The sequence below is a fragment of the Acomys minous genome, assembly GCF_964271855.1.
Source record: "Acomys minous genome assembly, chromosome: 12".
Lineage (NCBI taxonomy): Eukaryota > Metazoa > Chordata > Mammalia > Rodentia > Muridae > Acomys > Acomys minous.
The window spans coordinates 56,510,879-56,528,848 of NC_140493.1; the positions used below are offsets into that span (position 1 = coordinate 56,510,879).

At 41.0% G+C, this 17,970-nt stretch overlaps 1 protein-coding gene across 2 annotated transcripts in view; it reads right to left on the reverse strand.

The window, feature by feature from the left end:
* Positions 1 to 742: 742 nt before the first annotated feature.
* The window catches only part of ZFPM2 (zinc finger protein, FOG family member 2), a 439,131-nt gene continuing 421,903 nt past the window's right edge, over positions 743 to 17,970 (reverse strand). For both annotated transcript variants that reach the window (XM_084748703.1, XM_084748702.1), the window contains 3 exons: positions 8,739 to 8,945; positions 6,020 to 6,244; positions 743 to 4,293 (listed from right to left, as the gene is read on the reverse strand). In XM_084748703.1, coding sequence (XP_084604829.1) covers positions 1,802 to 4,293; positions 6,020 to 6,244; positions 8,739 to 8,945 — 2,924 coding nt within the window. In that variant the 3' untranslated portion in view covers positions 743 to 1,801. The remainder of the gene's footprint in view (positions 4,294 to 6,019; positions 6,245 to 8,738; positions 8,946 to 17,970) is intronic.

Genomic DNA, 17,970 nt, shown 5'->3' on the forward strand with positions numbered 1-17,970 from the left:
GGGAGCTGGTGTCATTGACCTGTTTTCCTTCATAAACGCTGCCCTTCTCTTATGCACATGGTAGACATGAGCACCACACTTAATACTATCACTTGCTTCCGCATTTGCAGTATGACATGAATGCACCTACAGGTGAGAATAATTCTCAGGTTCCTGCTATTTGTTTTTCCCGTTACCTTCATGACTTTGGGTACTTAAAATCTGAAACCTCTAGTACTGCTGGAAAATGCAAGAGGATCCAATGTCCTTAACAGTGCCTACAATGATTTACTTTCTGGTTTTAATTACATTAAACATATATGCTGAATAAATAGTTTTTAAACTGAGGCCAGGTTGTAAGCAATAGTTGAGGAGTCTGAGTAACTGTGGTAGAAGGACAGATAGTTTACAGTCATTTCCTTTAGACTGTTCTGTGGTATTTAAATTCACTACAGAATACTGAAGACTGCCAATCATGATCCGTTAAGGGGATGCCTGCAATTTCAGTTTGTTGCTGCCACCACTGCTGTTTCTAGCCACACGTGAGGTGTCCTAGGCTCATATGCCTTGAGAATAGTTGGGACTGGGTGAATTAAATGGAGGGAATGGAAAACCGTGTGGCATGGCCATTTTTGATAGAAACTTAGCAACAGAAATTAACATATAATTGATGGTAAAGTGTTGCTAGTCAGGATGTGACAACTAAAGCCGGATAGTTTTCCTTGGTGCTTGACGGAGGAACAAAGCCCAGAACTTCTCCAACTTCTCCAACAATTTGGAATTTTATTCCAGCCATGGACATGCATAGTAACAACATTTGTTGAGAAATCATTTCTATCAGAAGTAGAACATCATCTTTGTGATCACCAGGTGCAGTATTGCTATGCTTATATTTAAATAGATCTTATATATGAATTAAATTCATACTTGCAGCATTGAGTTTAAGGGGTTCGATTTAGACTGTGCCTTTCAAAAGATACAACTGATTGCTACTACTCCATTACTTACAATACTGCTTCCAGTAATTCTGCTCATTCTTTATAAAGTATTGCATTTAACAGCAAAGGTTTAAAAATTGAGACAGGGCTGCATCAGCGAAAGAAAATACAAGTACTATACAAGGGGGGGGGGAATGCCATCTTCGTTTAACATACGTGTTTAAGTTTGAGGAAATGGACGGAAATAGAGGGCTACATACGAATGCAAAGCCTAGAGACTAAGATATGGTATTTGCTAAAATATAAAGTGCAAATGGAGCCTGATTATCCAAGAATTGAAATCTTAAGGCGAACTTCTAGCGTGTGTATTTAGAACATGTTTGCAGGTTATATTTTAGCATATACGTTTATCTGCAACAGCATATAAGAAAAAAATCAGGGTACACAAGTGCTTTTGAAGCTATTTCTAAAATGCTTTTCTGTATTGTTTGTGACTATTTTCTTTAAAAGCTACTATACAGTGCAAACCATATGTGCTACACAATAACTATACAATAACATTACAAATGACTTTAATATAAAGTTTTTAAATAAAAAATAACATAACCACAGCTATGAATACTGCTGGTAAAATAAATTAATTTTTTTTCTGAAAATGGCACCAATACACTTTACTAATGGTCTGTAATGAAATTACATCTTAAGTCTTCAACTCAGCCATAACGAATTATCTCCTGATTGCCAGATGTAATTCAAACAGCTTCTTTCTTTTCTGGACTGTTTAGAAGAACATATTAAACACTGGTACCAAAGGTAACTGCTTTCTTTCTTTCGTTCCTTCTTTCTTTCTTTTCTTTCTTTCTTTTTTTTTTCTTTAACTCAGTTCATTTGACATGTTCTGCCGCATGTGATGAGCAATAAAACTTCTTGTGAGTTATAAAGTTTGAAAGATTATTGAACTGGATATCGCATAGCCGGCAGTATTTCCCACTGCTGGGAGCCTGTGCGGAGCCGTTCACACCTTTTGCTATGCTAGACAACTGTTCTTCTGCGGAGGGAATTCCTGGGGAGACATTCTCATTGGCAGCTAGTGGGTTCTCAGACATCCACGAAGGGGATTTGTGGCCATCTTCGTGCTGGGCATTCTGGGAAAGGTTCTCTTGCTGTGAGTTGGCCGTAGATCGCTCATCTTGTTTCAGTCCGCCATTCACTATGACCATGCCTCTGTTTTTGGGCAACAGTGGCAGAGAATCTTTCTTGGGCACAGCGCATCCGTTTGCGGAGGCCTGGCCTTTAGGAGATTCGTTTTCTGCATTTGTGCTTTGTTCCACGTCAGTGTTGTGGATGACGAGAGAACCAGAGATATAGTCGGTTGGCTTTATGCCATAGTACGGGGACAGCTGGTCGGCTCCTTTCGTCTTCTTTATTGCTCCAGGGTAAAGGCATTGGGGAAGAAACAAATGTTTGTTTTCTTCTTTTGTGGCGATGAGCTGAGCGGCCTCGCTGAAGACTTTCAGGCCTTGCAGAGTCGCTAAATGGGACGAGAACAAGTTTCCATTGGGTGAAGGCTGCTTCGGATTCCCGTTCTTCTCGCACTTGATCATGTTTCTTTCAAAGCTGACATCCGGGCTGTTGCGTTCGCTCTCTGGATTCGGAAACACTTTGCCATCAAGCTGACCCAGGTCACTCCGCTGATGAGCAGTGACAGGACAGAAATTCTGCTTATGGGCCAGGTAGTTCTCAACCTTATTGAAGCTTATCTTGCACACGGTGCACTCGTGGTAGTCTAGCAGCCTTTTAGGAGATGCTGTCGTCCGCTCAGACTGCGATAAGCACTTTTTGCTGAGATCTATGGGTACGTCCATCTCCAGGCAGGAAACGCTGGAGTGGGTCGTGTCACATTTGGGGACTGGAACACATTTGTTCATGGCCAACGAGGTTTCCAAGTGCTTTGAGACAATTCCTGGGAAGATGTCGCATCTCGGGTGGTAGCATTCTCCCAGCCCTTCGGTGGGCTCTTGGGTGGAGCTACAAGGATTGCTGAGGTTGGCTACGTCAAGAAATCTCTGTTGGACCAGGGGCGGCCTTTGCTCCTGCTCAGGTAGGCACATCTCGTACATCTTTCTTCGCTTGCGTGTGCGCATGGTTCTTTGCATGGCTGGCACTTTGTTGGACGCAGACCTCTTCAAGGGAGGGTCATGACGTGTCGCACAGTAATACTGTTTGTGGACCATGTATGTTTCATGCCTGCTGAAGGTGATATTACATGCTTCACACGTGGTCTTATTTGGGTCACTTTCCCCATCCACCAAGGGACCACTGGGAGTTTTCACATCAACAGGCTTTCCGTTCATTTTGTCATCATTGCTGTTGGAGGTGGACAGCTTTTTGGCTTGAGTGGAAAAGTCCTTCTCATGTCCTTTCCCGTTTGGCCCCATCAAATCTAAAACGGTGGAAGAGTTGATGCAGGATGTTTGAAGAAGTGGATTCTCTTGGTCCGAAGAATGAGCAGCTGGGTTGAGAAGGTTTATGGCAGTCTGGCCAGTATTGGGACTCACAGCTTCAGGAATCTTTTCAGAAACACTCGGAAACTCAGGGGACTTGGCCATCTGCTGCCACCGGCTGCTGCAGTAGTGTTTTTTATGAACTAGATAGTTATCCAAATTGTTGAATGTTATGTTACACTCAAAGCATGTAGCCCCTTTGGGCATCAAAGGGCTGTAAATTACAGGGGGGTAGCTACTACTCCCGTGCCTCAGTCGTCGGTGCACCAGTTCGGACATCTTGGCTAAGATCTCCGAAGCCTGGGGGACCATTGTGATATCTTGGGGGAAGGCAAACTGAGACAGGAAAGGTCCCACAGGGAAAGAAGGTCCGATGTTGGGTTGCACTGGGGATGAGGCAAGTCTCGGGCTGGAGGGCTCTGACTTTATTTTTGTGTAAGAAAAGCTTTGCTTGTTTGCTGAGGGCTGTGTCTCTGGCCTCTGATTGGTGAGGAAGAGCTGAGTCTTTTTCTCACACTTGTCCAGTTCCGTGTCTGAGCTTGCGTCTTTAGTCTGCATGGTCTTTTGGCTCTGGGAGAGGTCATTTCTGGCCAACAAGTCTGTGGCTTGTTGTAAGCTGTCTTCTGTTCCACTTGGAGAGTGCTCCATGTCGCTTTCTCTGGGAAGTTTGCCACCGGGGACATGGAGCTCTTGGTGTTGCAGTAGCTCCCTCTGGGTCTGGAAGCCAAAATGGCAGTGGTTGCATCTGAAGGCAGCTTGAGTGAGATGGGAAAACAGGTGTTGGTGGAAGCTGATCACAGAATCAGCTGTGTAGCTGCAGACCGTGCATTTTAGACTTGCCCCAGGGGGCAGGAACTCTTCCATTTTCACTCCTGGAAAGACACACAAAGTAGGAAAGATGAGAACTGCAGCCCTTTGCTTCCCAGTGAGGGGAACCTTTACTAGTGAGTTTGTGTCTTCACCACCACAGGACCAAATCCTTCAGATCCTCATCTATGGTACTAACATTTTGGTGACATCTGTAATAATAATTTCCTAAGTTTCTTTTTGAGAGTTATTAGCGATTTGGGGTTTTTTGTTTCTTTTTTGTTGGTTTTTATTTTTATTTTTGTTTTTTGTTTTTCGAGACAAGTTTTCTCTGTGTAGCCTTGGCTATCCTAGACTTGCTCTGTAGACTAGGCTGGCCTCAAACTCACAGTGATCCACCTGCCTAGCGATTTGGTTTTATGGGCCAATAAACAAACTTACCAAAAAAAAAAAAAAAACAACCTAAGAGAATTAATTATAATAATCAAGCTGTAAAGGCGTGGAGTCACAGCTAAGGTTTAGGCTTGGCACTTTTAAACCTCCTGAGTACTGTGCTCTGTAACAGGAAGATGTGCATATTAACCAGAATGGCTACTAGCTACCAAATACCTACATGCAAGACGAATCTACAGGACTCTAGCAATCATTTGATTCATCCTTTATCTTTTTGAAAAAAGATTTATTTATTTATTATTACGAATACAATGTTCTGCCTGCATGTACACTTGCAGGCAAAAGGGGGCATCAGATCACATTATAGATGGCTGTGAGCCACCATGTGGTTGCTGGGAATTGAATTCAAGACCTTTGGAAGAGCAGTATCTTTTATATATGTCTATTTATTTGTTGGTTTTGCTGAATTCAGTTTATCTGTGTCTAGGGCTGACACTTGGCTGGAAAACACTGGCATGCTAATAACGGTAGTTTGGACCAGCACCCATGCAGGTTGGTCACCACCTGTTTCTGATCAGTTATTGCCATCCATTGTGGAGATCAACTCCTGCTTCTGTTTATCTATACCTAATGGGAACAGACTTGGCTTATCTTTTCCGTACGTAAGTTTGAGGCCAGCCTGGTCTACATAATGAGTACCAAGACACCAGAACTATGTAGAGAGAACCTACCTAAAATAAAATAAAAACTAAAAATATTTACATCTTACATAATTCTATACTTTTTAAAAATATAAGAATTAGCATACCATGAGATTAAGCTAAGGATAGGTGGGGTCAATTTAAAAAAAAAAGTGAGAGTAGCTTCCATCTTGTTGTTTTTCGTAGGGAATTTAAAGTAGGTGCATGTCATAAAAGTCAATTAAGCTTTAACCATGCATACTCTGGAAATTGAGGGATTTTTAATTGAATCTACCAGAACAGAAGCTTTAATTTTGTGCAGTAGCTCCCTTTCTAATGTACCTACTGTTTCTTTCTTAACACATGGAAAGTACCATGAGCGATTCCCAAAGACCACTTGATACTTACAGCAATGAATATGCATGGCACTAAACAAAGGGAATAGAGACAGTGCTATTTTGATGAAGAGGAAAATGAATGCAATTATTTGGTCCACAGTCTAAACACTGTTGTAGGTGTGGAACAAATCCGGAGTCAAGTAAGTCCTTTGGTTAAAATATGGTACATCTAAACAGCACAAGAGAAACCTATCTATCTATCTATCTATCTATCTATCTATCTATCATAGATAAGATGTGTATATGCATATGTGTATTTATGCATTGTAGAGAGTAGAAAGTACCTCCCAAGCAACTGTAGAAACATTAGACGCTCTTACCACTGTGTGAATTCAGGTGCATTTCTAGAGCTCGGGCATTGGAAAAGCTCTTGGTGCATTGTGGGAAGGGGCACAGGCTAGAAATCTGATGAGTGTTGTCTTCATTTTCTTCCGACACTGGAGCAGCTTCTCTTTGCCTCCCACTACAGTAGTACATCAAATGGGCTTGCAGGTTCCGCTCACTCCGGTACCAGATGCCACAGGACTTGCAAGGGAATATATCCTCTGCAGCAAAACCAGAGACATATTAGCTTGTGTCTTGAGGAGAGACATAAGGGTAAGGTCACATTTACGCTCAACTTTCAGAGTTGATTCCCAGGGTCTGAGTTGGGTAACTAAGCATTGATAAGTATGATCAGCTGTCCATCTTCAGATCGGGATGAGGGTCTTAAGTGTTACACTCTGTAAGTTAACTTACTGACAGTTTAGAACCTAATACTTTAGGAGATGCCAGTATGAAGAACACAAGATAATTTCATTTTTTTTTCTACTTAAGGTTTAGAAAAAACATGCATTTGGAATAGCAATGAGAATTGGTTTGTCACATTGGTTACAAGGGAAGATTATGGTGACTAGACCAAGATACCCTGGATGCCTATTACTGACACCATGTGTTGACTAAATGAATTAATTACAGAGGGCCTAGAAGATGGTAAACTCTATGCTGGGTGTGGTGTAAAACAGGAGGATGGATCTTCTAGGGCTGAGGAGCTTAGACTCTGGGCTGGCGGTGAATGATTACACGGTGACTATACTGCTGTGTGATAGAGGAAACTGAAAGACAGGCTGAGGCAGAGACAGTGGTGTCCCCTAGGCTTCTGTGGGATGGTCATAGAGGGAGGAGCCAGTCAGGTAGGGGCTTAGAGGGCTGGTACTGCCATGCCTTACATCAGATGTGAAAGAGGACGTGCACTTATTTAGGCAGAGGCAACAGTTTCCTGTCATTTTGTTCAGAGCATCAGCATAGCAGAAGCCACGGGACCCTGAGAAGACCTGGGTGGAGGCTGAGCAGCTGGGTGGAACTGTTGAGGCAAAGGGCGGGACAGATCACAAAGGATCTTGCAGACTCTTTTGAGAGGCTCTCATTCTTTCTCAGCGACTATGGAAAAACCAGAGCCCAACTCAAGAGTAGATCCCAGTTCTGAAGGTAGTAAACGTGGCAGAAACGTTGAGTGGTTGGAGGCAGGTGGTATAAGTGAAACATAATGAGGTTTGACTTACAGCCCTGGCCGTAGCCTGCTTCTGAAGCCGTGCTGAGATGTCTGATTTCTAAGGCTTCACTGACAAGAAAGTGTCTTCATATGTATATTTTTCCTCCTCAGGTATAGCTGAGGAAACCACAGTTGGTTACCTTGTATAAGACCATGTAAAGCACTGATTCTAATGTGACTTCATTAATGTGTTCCTCACGGTGTGATGATCCCCCCAACCACTAAATTGTTTTTGTTGATACTTCATAACTGTAATTTTGCTACTATTATGAATCATAATGCACTTATTTTTGGAGACAGAGGTTTGCCAAAGGGGTTGAAATCCCTTGTAATAAAATTACTTTGCCTCACACCCAAGTTTGTCGCATTAATTTATGGTCTGTGCAATAACCAAAGTAGAGATAATAAAAAAATTATTCCATTAAATAAATCAAGTAAGAATCAAAATAAAGATAATAAGAACTATTCCATTAAATAAATCCAGTAAGAATTGCTTAGGTTGAAAGACTTTGTCCTGTTGATTGGATACATAGTGATTTCTGACTCACCTGTGAATTTCATTAGTTATGATTATGGTCAGATACTTTTATATAATAATGTGAAGCTATTATTTCTGTCTAGATTTATTTTGCATTAGTCTCAGAGATACTTAATGTTATTTTAAGATTAGATGCATCTTTTTTTTATTACCAGTGTTAGTATAATTCTACTCTTGTGGTACTCATTTCTCACAGAAAGCTGAATAAAAGCAGGTCTTCCTGGTGCCCTTGAGCCATTGACTGTCCACCATATAAAGTGCCACTTTACCTGTTCAAGGTATCTGAAGATGACCAGTATTCATCTTAGCAATGTAAGAGCACCTAGGTAGGTTTCCCACACCATATATTTGAAAATTCTCTATGAAGTATTAAAAGCATATATACTTTTTCTTTCTTTTCCTTTTTTTTCTTCTATTTAATTAACAAATATTTTGTTTTTTCCAGGCTGCGAAGACTACATCCAGATTATAAGGATAAAAACAAAAGCTCTATGTGTTTGTATTAGTTTCTTTAAGGCTAATAGTTACTTTTTTTACTTCCACATTAAAAATAATAATTGTACATCATCAGAGCTTCAGCCCAACATAAGGCTATAGTTTCATTAATGTATATAATAAAATTTAGCTTTTAAATTTATATTTTTTCAATTAAAAAAATTCATTGCCTTTAACAAATGCCAATTTTGATACTATAAAATCATTAATGAAAGCCACTGGGCTTGTCATTGCTAAGTGAAATTGAGTATTATTCAGTGAGAAAAGAATGACAATTTTTAGTGTGGGTGACACTGAAGAATACAATCTGACATAATTGGAAATGCATGTTTTTTACTGTATATTAAGCAAACACGCACACACACAGCCACATGCTGAAGAAAATGTCTGTCCCCAGCTGCCTGTCAGTAGGCATTTTTTCTCTCATAAATACCCATCACCCCCACAAAGCCGGGCTATGGCACTCAGCACTTACTATTGACAATAGCTGTAGGCAAAATAGAAGCCATGGCAGCTTGCTGAGGAAGCAGCTGAATTGAGTCCAGCAGGCGGGCTGGGTACATGCCTTCTGTGAGAGTCATCTGACTGGCAGCTTGTAGCCTTGAGTCAAAATCCACCACAAAGGCAATTAGCTCTTCACCCTCTGAGATAGTCTTGGTAGTGGTGCACCAAAGCTGACCCCCTATTGAGAAGAGAGAAGAGAGAGGGAAAAAGAGTTGACTTGGAGCACATGAGCTGGCTGCATGCTAGATGGATGAACAGAGCACCTTCCCTCGTGTTCACATGGCAGTGGAATGGAAGCGGTGTTCGATCAGACTGCAGCCCTGTGTCTCAGCCAGCCTCTGTGGACAGATGTTCTCCTGGTATTAAGCAATGTTTTCAGTAACCAGCAGTAGGAAAAAAAGCTAGGGAAAATATCTATACAAATTGTAGAGCTCGTCAAAGGTGTGCCTTCTAGGCTCTCACCAGAATCATTAACCCTTTACGACATTGGTATAGCGTCTGCAAGCTTGTATGGGAAGGAAAAAACTGCAAAAAATGTACTCCAGAAAAGCCTTTGAAGCTAGTATTTCATTAACTAATGGAAGAAGCGACAGTCTCCCTCCTCCCGCCTCTCACTTCCTCTCCTACCACCTCCTCAGTCTTTCAACTTTACCAATTCTTTTATACTGAGTGCAGATACTCCAAATCGCCAAACAAGCAAACCGAAGTTTGTAAAGTCTTGGGTGTTAGAGTACCATGGCAAAGAATGTGACTCTCCCTGTGTACACGGCCATCTATGTGACGTTTTCCTCTCACTGGGTGATCTTATATACTAGCCTGCAGTGTCCCTTCTTTAATTTCCATTTCCCCGGGGCTGAAAGTCCTGCAAAAAGATACACCAGAGATTCTTTTCAAAAGGCTTACTTCAATAAAGATTTGTTTAAATGAGAGGAAGCTTGTCTTCAAACACTGAGATATACTACTCTGGCTCTGCATTTCAAATGATCACGTGCAGTGCATTAAAAAGAAAAATTAACTATGCAAGTACATCTTCTAATGTATTGGAATGTGATAGTGAACGCTCATTTATTTAACATGTTTAGACAGGCAAAGCACTTATATTTTGTTATCTCCTCTCTCAGGCCTAGATACATATCCCACACAGTTATGTCTGCAATAATGTGGTGTAGTTGATATTTTATAAAGCACCCCCCAATTGTGTATGTACTGGAAGGGCTGTATATTGTACTCATTAACTAAGAAAAATTGTACCCATTTTGATAAGTCGTATTGCTCCGCTTATCTTTCAGCATAACTGTCATTTCAAGTGCACTTCATTTTTTTCCCCATCTCAGAGATCATGGTTTTTAAACAACTTGTACAAATCTTGTGGAGATAAGAACAGTATATGAGATGGCAGAGCCGAATGGAAACCTGAGGATGACGCCTGAGACACATCATGGGCAATTAACCACGGCTTAAAGTAAGCAAACAAAACACACCAGGAGGAGATGTCTGTGAAAAAAAGAAGAAAGATTATAGCCCTCAAATTTATGACCAGTTTTACATTAAAGCATGCAGATAGTAAAATACCACAGGGTGACATGTACCCACCCCAACCACACTTTGATGCTAATATTTCTCAAAACATACAGGTTTACTGTAGTTGAAATAAAACAGATTTATTTTGTTGTTGAAATATTTTTTCCCAAATCGCTGAAGCCAAATTATATCCCAGGGGAATGAGGGGGAGTTAGAAGTCTGTACGGCAACATTTCTACCAGAGCTATCCTTTCTCTGGGAACCCCTGCATTCAGATCCTCTGCCCTCACTGATGTGTACACGTCTTACAGCTAATCACTTGTGTCTTGTCTGTCCTGTGGAACACAGTTTATTAAGCCAGTGTGTGGAGTCAGGGTGGGAAAGGAAAAGGCAGGGACCACAGTCAGTCTGGACTTATTTCAAAGCATGACTATAGAGCCACTAACAAGCACGGAGTTCACATTCTTGGCCAACCCAGCTACTATCATCTTTTGCAAATGTAAAGACAGCCTTGGTTCCAGATCCTAGGAGAAGGCATCTACTGATGGCTAATCATGAACACTGCGGTGAGCTACATAGGAAGATGACTGTGCAAAGTGTTTAGCCAAAACATCCACTATATAAGCAAAGTAAAGGTGAAAGATACTAGATGCAAAAAAAAAAATCTCAACAAAGATTATAATTTCTTTATGTTATTAAGCAACTTGACAGTTGTTATGCTCTTGTGTTTTCAGATGTACCTGCATTGTTTCATATTTTATCATTGCTACCACTTGTCCTGACTTTGTGGTTTGCTCTGCAGGTAGGTTGCATTAGACTGACTACATCCTGTGGAGCTTTGATGAGAAAGTTGCTTGTCTTGGGCTTAAAATGGTAGCTAACTAACTAGCTGACTAATTTACTACCTAACCAACTAATCACTCTCCTATTCAGTGAGGTAAAGTCCCCACTATGTGAATGGCTAGGCTGTGTACCTTTATGCAGAGCTACACAACCAGAATGCACATACTCCAAGACGCAAGTAAGAATGTACATCATACTGTGTGTAACTGGTAACTGACTCTTCTTGAGGGAAGCAGGCAAGCCGACCAAACTACTATTTTACTGGACCTGAAATAAGTAAAAGTGAAGGATCAAGAGCCTGTGTAAGTAGGAGCAGGAAGTTTCATCACGAGTAGACAGGGAGTGCGTACATGCGCATGGTCAGAATTACGGAAGGCCCTGACTTTGGAACAAACCTTGAGCTGAGGGTCCGAGGGAGAAGGTATGGATCAGGGACACTTGTGTCCTGGAGCCAGCATGTCTGTGTAATGCATAGAAAGCTACAATTTGGGGAAGTGTGTGTGTTGGTTGATATCTTATTGCTGGCTTGAGTTGGCTATGGTGAGGCCGATGGCATTTATCACAGGATCAGCAAGGGGTACACATTCAGGTTTCCTCACAGAAGCCTCAAAGCAAGGTGAAGGAGGAGCTTCAAATATGAGTGAATACAGTAGTATCTGACTCGTGCTGGGCATGGAGGAGATACACATTTATTTTAACGAAGAAATACACTAACAATACAGATATTTTCCCTCTATATACTTTAGAGGATATTTTAAAGCAGGGTGTGCCACATACAGACTTTCAGAGGTTATTGTACAAATTCAGTAGTCATAATTATATGACTACAAGGAAGAAAAGAGCCACATTGAAGAGACAAAGAGATGGGGCTGGAGTGATGTCCTGAGAAGGGAAGGAAAGGAAGGTGCTGAGATGACACCAAAGCTAACAGCTTTGGAATACAAATCGTAGTTATGGCCCTGCCTTGGCCGAAAGCTGGAGAAGTAACACTTAGTATATTGTACATACATACAATGGTGCAATGACAACAACAACAACAACAACACAACAGCGACAACAACAGAAGGCTGGCGTGTGTCAGAAATATTTCTTTTGGCTGGAGTGAAAAGCAGTTAGCGTACTTCTGTTGTTTAAAACCCGTCAGTTACTGAATGAGGTGACATTTCCCTCTTAGGGTAGAGGAAGCCAAAACTTAGATAAGTTAACTCCTCAGAGGGGGGGTGGGGTGGGGTGGATGGTGGTGAAGAGAAGAGGAGAAAGAGGAGAGGGAGGGGGAGGGGGAAGAAGGAGAGGGCAGGAGATGGAGAAAGGGAGCATATTTTTGTTTATTTGTTTGTTTGTTTTTGGTTTTTCGAAAAAGGGTCTCTCTGTGTAGCCTTGGCTGTCCTGGACTCACTCTGTAGACCAGGCTGGCCTTCAACTCACAGCGATCTGCCTGCCTCTGCTTCCTAAGTGCTGGGATTTAAGGCCTGTGCCACCATGCCCTGCAGGGAAGAATATTTATATGTGTGCAGATAATAAATTATATTTTGAAAAAGCAAAGTTTGAGATTCTAGAAACGCTTCTGGGTGAGTCTGTTTCACTTGTAACTTTGAAAGCATAAAAATCACACAAAAAAAACCAAAAACAAAAACAAAAACAAAAAATCCCACAAAAACCCAGAAACCAAAAAACCAAAGCCTGAGACAAACATGATAGTTCAAGCCAGCACTCAGGAAACAGTAACAGACACTTAAGGAACCCTTATTCTAAGTTCTCACTGCTCTGCCAAATCCAAGAGAAAAGAAATCTCATCAGAAGCAAAGCAGTGAAACCACCGAGCAAAGACAGCTATGTTTCAAGAAAGCAGCTAACTCATTTCCACAAAGGACACAGGACAACAAAGACAGAGGCTGCCTCTACCTGTGGGCTGTATTTTGATCAATAAGAAATTAAAGTCCTTGCTAGCAACTACTTATGGCTTGAGAAGGCGGGAGGACCAGAAAATGGTATATACTCACTTATAACTGGACACTAGCCCAAGGGGCAGGTCTCATGAAAGTCTTCACTTACCAGGAAAGTGGGATAGAGGTGAGGACATCCTATTGGGACTCTAGGTGAGCAAAATATAGGAGATAGGGAAATAGATGGAACCAGAGGGTCCTAGAAACCTACAAGAAGAACACTATGATGGGCGGATCTGGGCCCAGGGGTTCTGCTCTATCTAAGGCACCAACCAAGAACAATACGTGTAGTCATTTTCAAACCCCTACCCAGATCTAGCCAAGGGACAGAACATTCTCCACAGTTAAGTAGAGACTGGGGATTGACTTTCACACGAACTCTGGTGCCCCGTATTTGGTCATGTCTCCTTGATGGGGAGGCCTGATGGCACTCGGAGGAAGGATAGCAGGCTACCAACAAGAGACTTGATATCCTGGCATCATATTCAGGGGGAGAAGGTCCCCCTTAGTCACAGTCATAAGGAAGGGGAATGGGGTGAAAGCAGGAGGGGAGGGAGGAATGGGAGGATGCATGGGATGGGATAGCAATTGAGATGTAATATGAATTATTTTATTTTTCAATAAAAATGTGTTTAACAAAAGAAAAGAAGAACAGGAAGTCAAAGCTAGACTGCGTCCTCATATGCCTTTGGTGATACATGCCAGTTGACTCAATGATCTATGGCTGGGCATCCCCCTTAAAGATCTCAGACATTCAGATACCACCAGAGCCAGAAGAAGGAATCCTGTTTCCCTCTTCTGGATACTCAGTTACCAATGGGAGGGCTGAAGCTTCCGACTCATACCTTGGTGCAGAGGTAGGAGCCACCAAAGTCCCAATTACAGAATCACACAAAGTTACATTAAGGAACTCCTTCTGGGCAGTACCTAGAATCCTTGGGCTGCACCAGAGAGGGAGACTCTTTGACAACTATTCCCTCTTCTCCCTAAAATACATTAATACGTTTCGGATTCTTTCACCCATTGAAAATGCCAATTATTTCCACCAGCAATGAAGGAGTGTTCCTCTCTCTCTCCACATCCTCGCCAGCATGTGGTGTCGCTTGCTAGTTATTCATTACTTACTAGGTGGCCTGAGGTTTCTTCCTGTTACCAGTGCTAAAGAACAGCTCTGTTAAGTCTCTAAACAGATTCGAGTTTAGAAGTCTTAATGGATGTTTCTTGGGCTTCTATAGATAGAAGTACACTTAGTTTCCTCAGATTTACACCAATCAAAATTTCAATATTCTGTTTGCACTAATGATACATTTATATGAACACAAAAAAGAATTACATTAAGGCACAAGGTGCATGCATGACAATGTAATATTTGCTCTGTTGATAAAGCTTTTCAGCACCATTCAGGAAAGGATTTTTTAATTCTATGGAATTCTTGGCAAACAAGCACAGTGGGTACTTGAAATTCATGAAAATTTATTTGTACTCAGTGCTAAACAGAGGTGGAAAGAGAAGTTGACTGGTGGGTAAGTAAGTTTGGTTTTAATCTTGACTTCATAGTTAGTGTGTAAATTTGGAAATTTATTTATGCTGGCACAGAAAATGGCAGATACAAACCAGATGTATCCTTTGCATTATCAAATATCCCCCTTTGGATAGCATGCTAAGAGGGGTGATCATTACACTCTCATTCAGCAGAGCTATAGCCTGGATAACAAAATCTGCACCAACTGTGGTGTGGAAGTGACTCCCCATTCTAAGATAATTCATTAAAATATTGAACACTTGAAATATAACATGTGTAAGGTACAATTGTAAGCCCGACACATACACTAACCTATTAATACTAAACATATCGTTATATTAGTCACACAAAAGTAATATTTTACCAATTTCCTGATTAGGTATAAGTTAAAATAGATATGCAAAGGAGTTTTAAGATTCCACATTCCCCAAAAGTGCTGGCCAGCAATTTAGACTACATTGTAGGTCCTATAGAGAGGTTTCACGCTGTGCTGATTTCAAGGCTCTTTCTCAAATGAATGAAATCAAAAGCTCTAGGAGTGAAGTTTGAGAGTCTATCTTTTGGGGGGCATGGAAGAGGAAGAAAGTGTTTATTTATTTTTTTAAATTTAGTTTAAATTTATCTAAAAATTTTATTCACTTTACATCCCAATCGCGGCCCCCTCCTTCCTCTCCTCCAGGTCCGGGCTCTCTCCCTCTTCCTCCTATTCCCCTCCCCTAGTTCTCAGAGATGGGGGGGTGTCTATGTTTCTAAGAACCTTCCCAGAATGCTTATCATATCAGTAGAATTAATTACAAGGGCTATGGAGTGACTTTAGGCAGCTTGTACAGTATAGAGTGAGTGTCTATGAAAGATTACCTCTCTTGATGCAGAACTAACTTATCAAAGTATTTAGACAATTTGGAGGAGGAGATCCATTTTGGAAGTCAGACAGTGACAACTGAAAATTGTTTGAGTGTTCCCTTTTCTTGTAATATGTAAATAATATGGGAATACCTAGGGAGCCAGCAACACATGGTCAATAAAGAAGGAAGAAAAGTCTTAGCATTTTTGGAACTGAATGAGCCACTAGGAGTTCCATAAAACTGTGCATTGTACTTGCTTTTAGAGATGCTCATTTTTACATGAGTTTGAAGCCATGTAGCTTGCTAACAGGAGTTACAAATGATGATGCATACACTCCAACTTTGAAAAGATTATAAAGTACAAACCAGAGGGAAAAGAAGAATCACATTTTTAGTCCACAGACATGGAATTTTTATCTGATGACAATGATCTGCCTCTGCCTTACTGGCCTCCACCAAATGGAAAGGTTAGTTTAGCCTTTCTCAATTTCTGTCTCTCTCTTTACTTTAAGCAGACCCACTCTCCCTGGTCTTCAGATTCCCTTGATGTTCCCATTGTAGCAAAGGACAATGCATTCAAGGTTCTATGGAAAAGCAATGACTACCAATAGCTTGACGTTCTTGTAAAATCCAGTACCTGTGAATCTCAGTAATGTTTATGGTCAAGGTTTTTTGACAAACAGATATGGTGCCTTCCAGGAAGCTTGTACATTTTCCTTTCTTACAATTGGTGTCAAAATTGCAAGGAAGCATCTTACAAATTTCAATGATAAAGAACAAAATCACGGTTCAAACCTGATTATATTTTAGAAATTTCATGCTCCCCTTGCTAGAAGCAGTACCCCCAAACATTGCCCCATTCTGCCAAATTTTCGCTTGCACATATTATGAGGAAATGAGTGTCTGTACAATGCCACACAGACCTTTGCTGATAGACTCTAATTAAGATTAAGACGGGACTTTTGGAAAGGATCCCATCATTAGCAAACACGATAAACAGAAAAATATCCCCTACTTGTCAACCAGGAGCAATTCGGTAACCTAACAGTATTATCTGTTGCTAGGATACCAAGCTGACAAAGCCTCAATTATATTGTTCGACCATACCTATAGAGTTCTGAATAAGCAAAATATATCCAGAATAAAAGCATTTAACTTCAACCATGCTATCTGCTATTCACAGCTTCTTACAATGGTAAAAATCAGGTTAATAATTACATAGCGTGCTGGAAAAAATTTTTTTCCATGTGTTATGTCTATACATGTTTCTTTCTAATTTATCTGTGTGATTGATAGACGTGCTTTGCTTTGTAAAAATAAGAAAAATGCAAGCAACGGAAGCTGTAAACATCTGGCACAACCAGTGGGCTCATCAAGATACTGACCTGCGCTTAGCATAAAAATATGTAGCAAATTGAACCAATTAAATACCATTTAGATTTTGCACACTACTCTGCCTCCCCAGACATTAGGATAAGGAACCTCAAGCAAAGAGATAGGAATCCAATGAAAACTTTTTTTTTTAAAGGTAAATACCAACCACCCTTACATAACAATACAAAACCAGATGGTTTATAATAGGGATTTAGGGCAGTTGCTTTTTCTGGGATTATTTTTAAAGCTGAAGTTAGTAGCTTTTACTCCAAAACATTAAATAATCAAGTCTTACTTTCTTTCTTTAAGCTGAGGACACTGTATAGTGAGCAAAACATGCCCCAATGCAGGCATTTGATGAGAAAGAAAGGAAAACACTTGCAGGTGTGAAGAGTCAGCCTGTCAGGTCTTTGTGTATATTTTGACATCAGTGACTTTGGGTGGCTTTCACAGAAATCTAGAGGAAAATATAGTTATGTGTCACTGAACCTTATTCTTAAAATATTTAATTTTATGTGCACTGGCATGAGGGTGTCAGATCCCCTGGACCTGGAGTTAGAGACAGTTGTGAGCTCTAATGTGGGTGCTGGGAATTGAACCTGGGTCCTCGGGAAGAGCAACCAGTGCTCTTAACTGCTCAGCCATCTCTCTAGCCCACGCACCCTATTCTTAAAGAGCTACAGAACATAAAATAACTATTCTACATCCTAACCTATATTCTGTGATGTAAGGGGCTAGACTGGTACTTCTGTGTTAGTCTAAAATGTCTCTGTCTTTCACACACAATCAATAAGATGGCACGTGTGGACTAGAACACACAGAAGGCCGCTCTATGTAGGAAACACAGACAGACAGACAGACAGACAGACAGACAGACAGACAGACAGACACACACACACACACACACACACACACACACACACACCACTTTTCTGAAAAGGAGACCCCCTTCCTCATCGTACTTAAAAAATTTTTTTTTTCTAAAACTATTAGAGAACCAGAAATGATGCCTCTTTCTTGGACCTAATCTTTCTTTGAAAGTGGAAAGTAATTGGTTGGAATGATCCTCTAAATGCAAAATTACTGCCCCACTTCAACATGGCCCGTTGTGCGCAACTGTCTCCCCCTCAGGGTTAGGACGTGAACATGGGACAC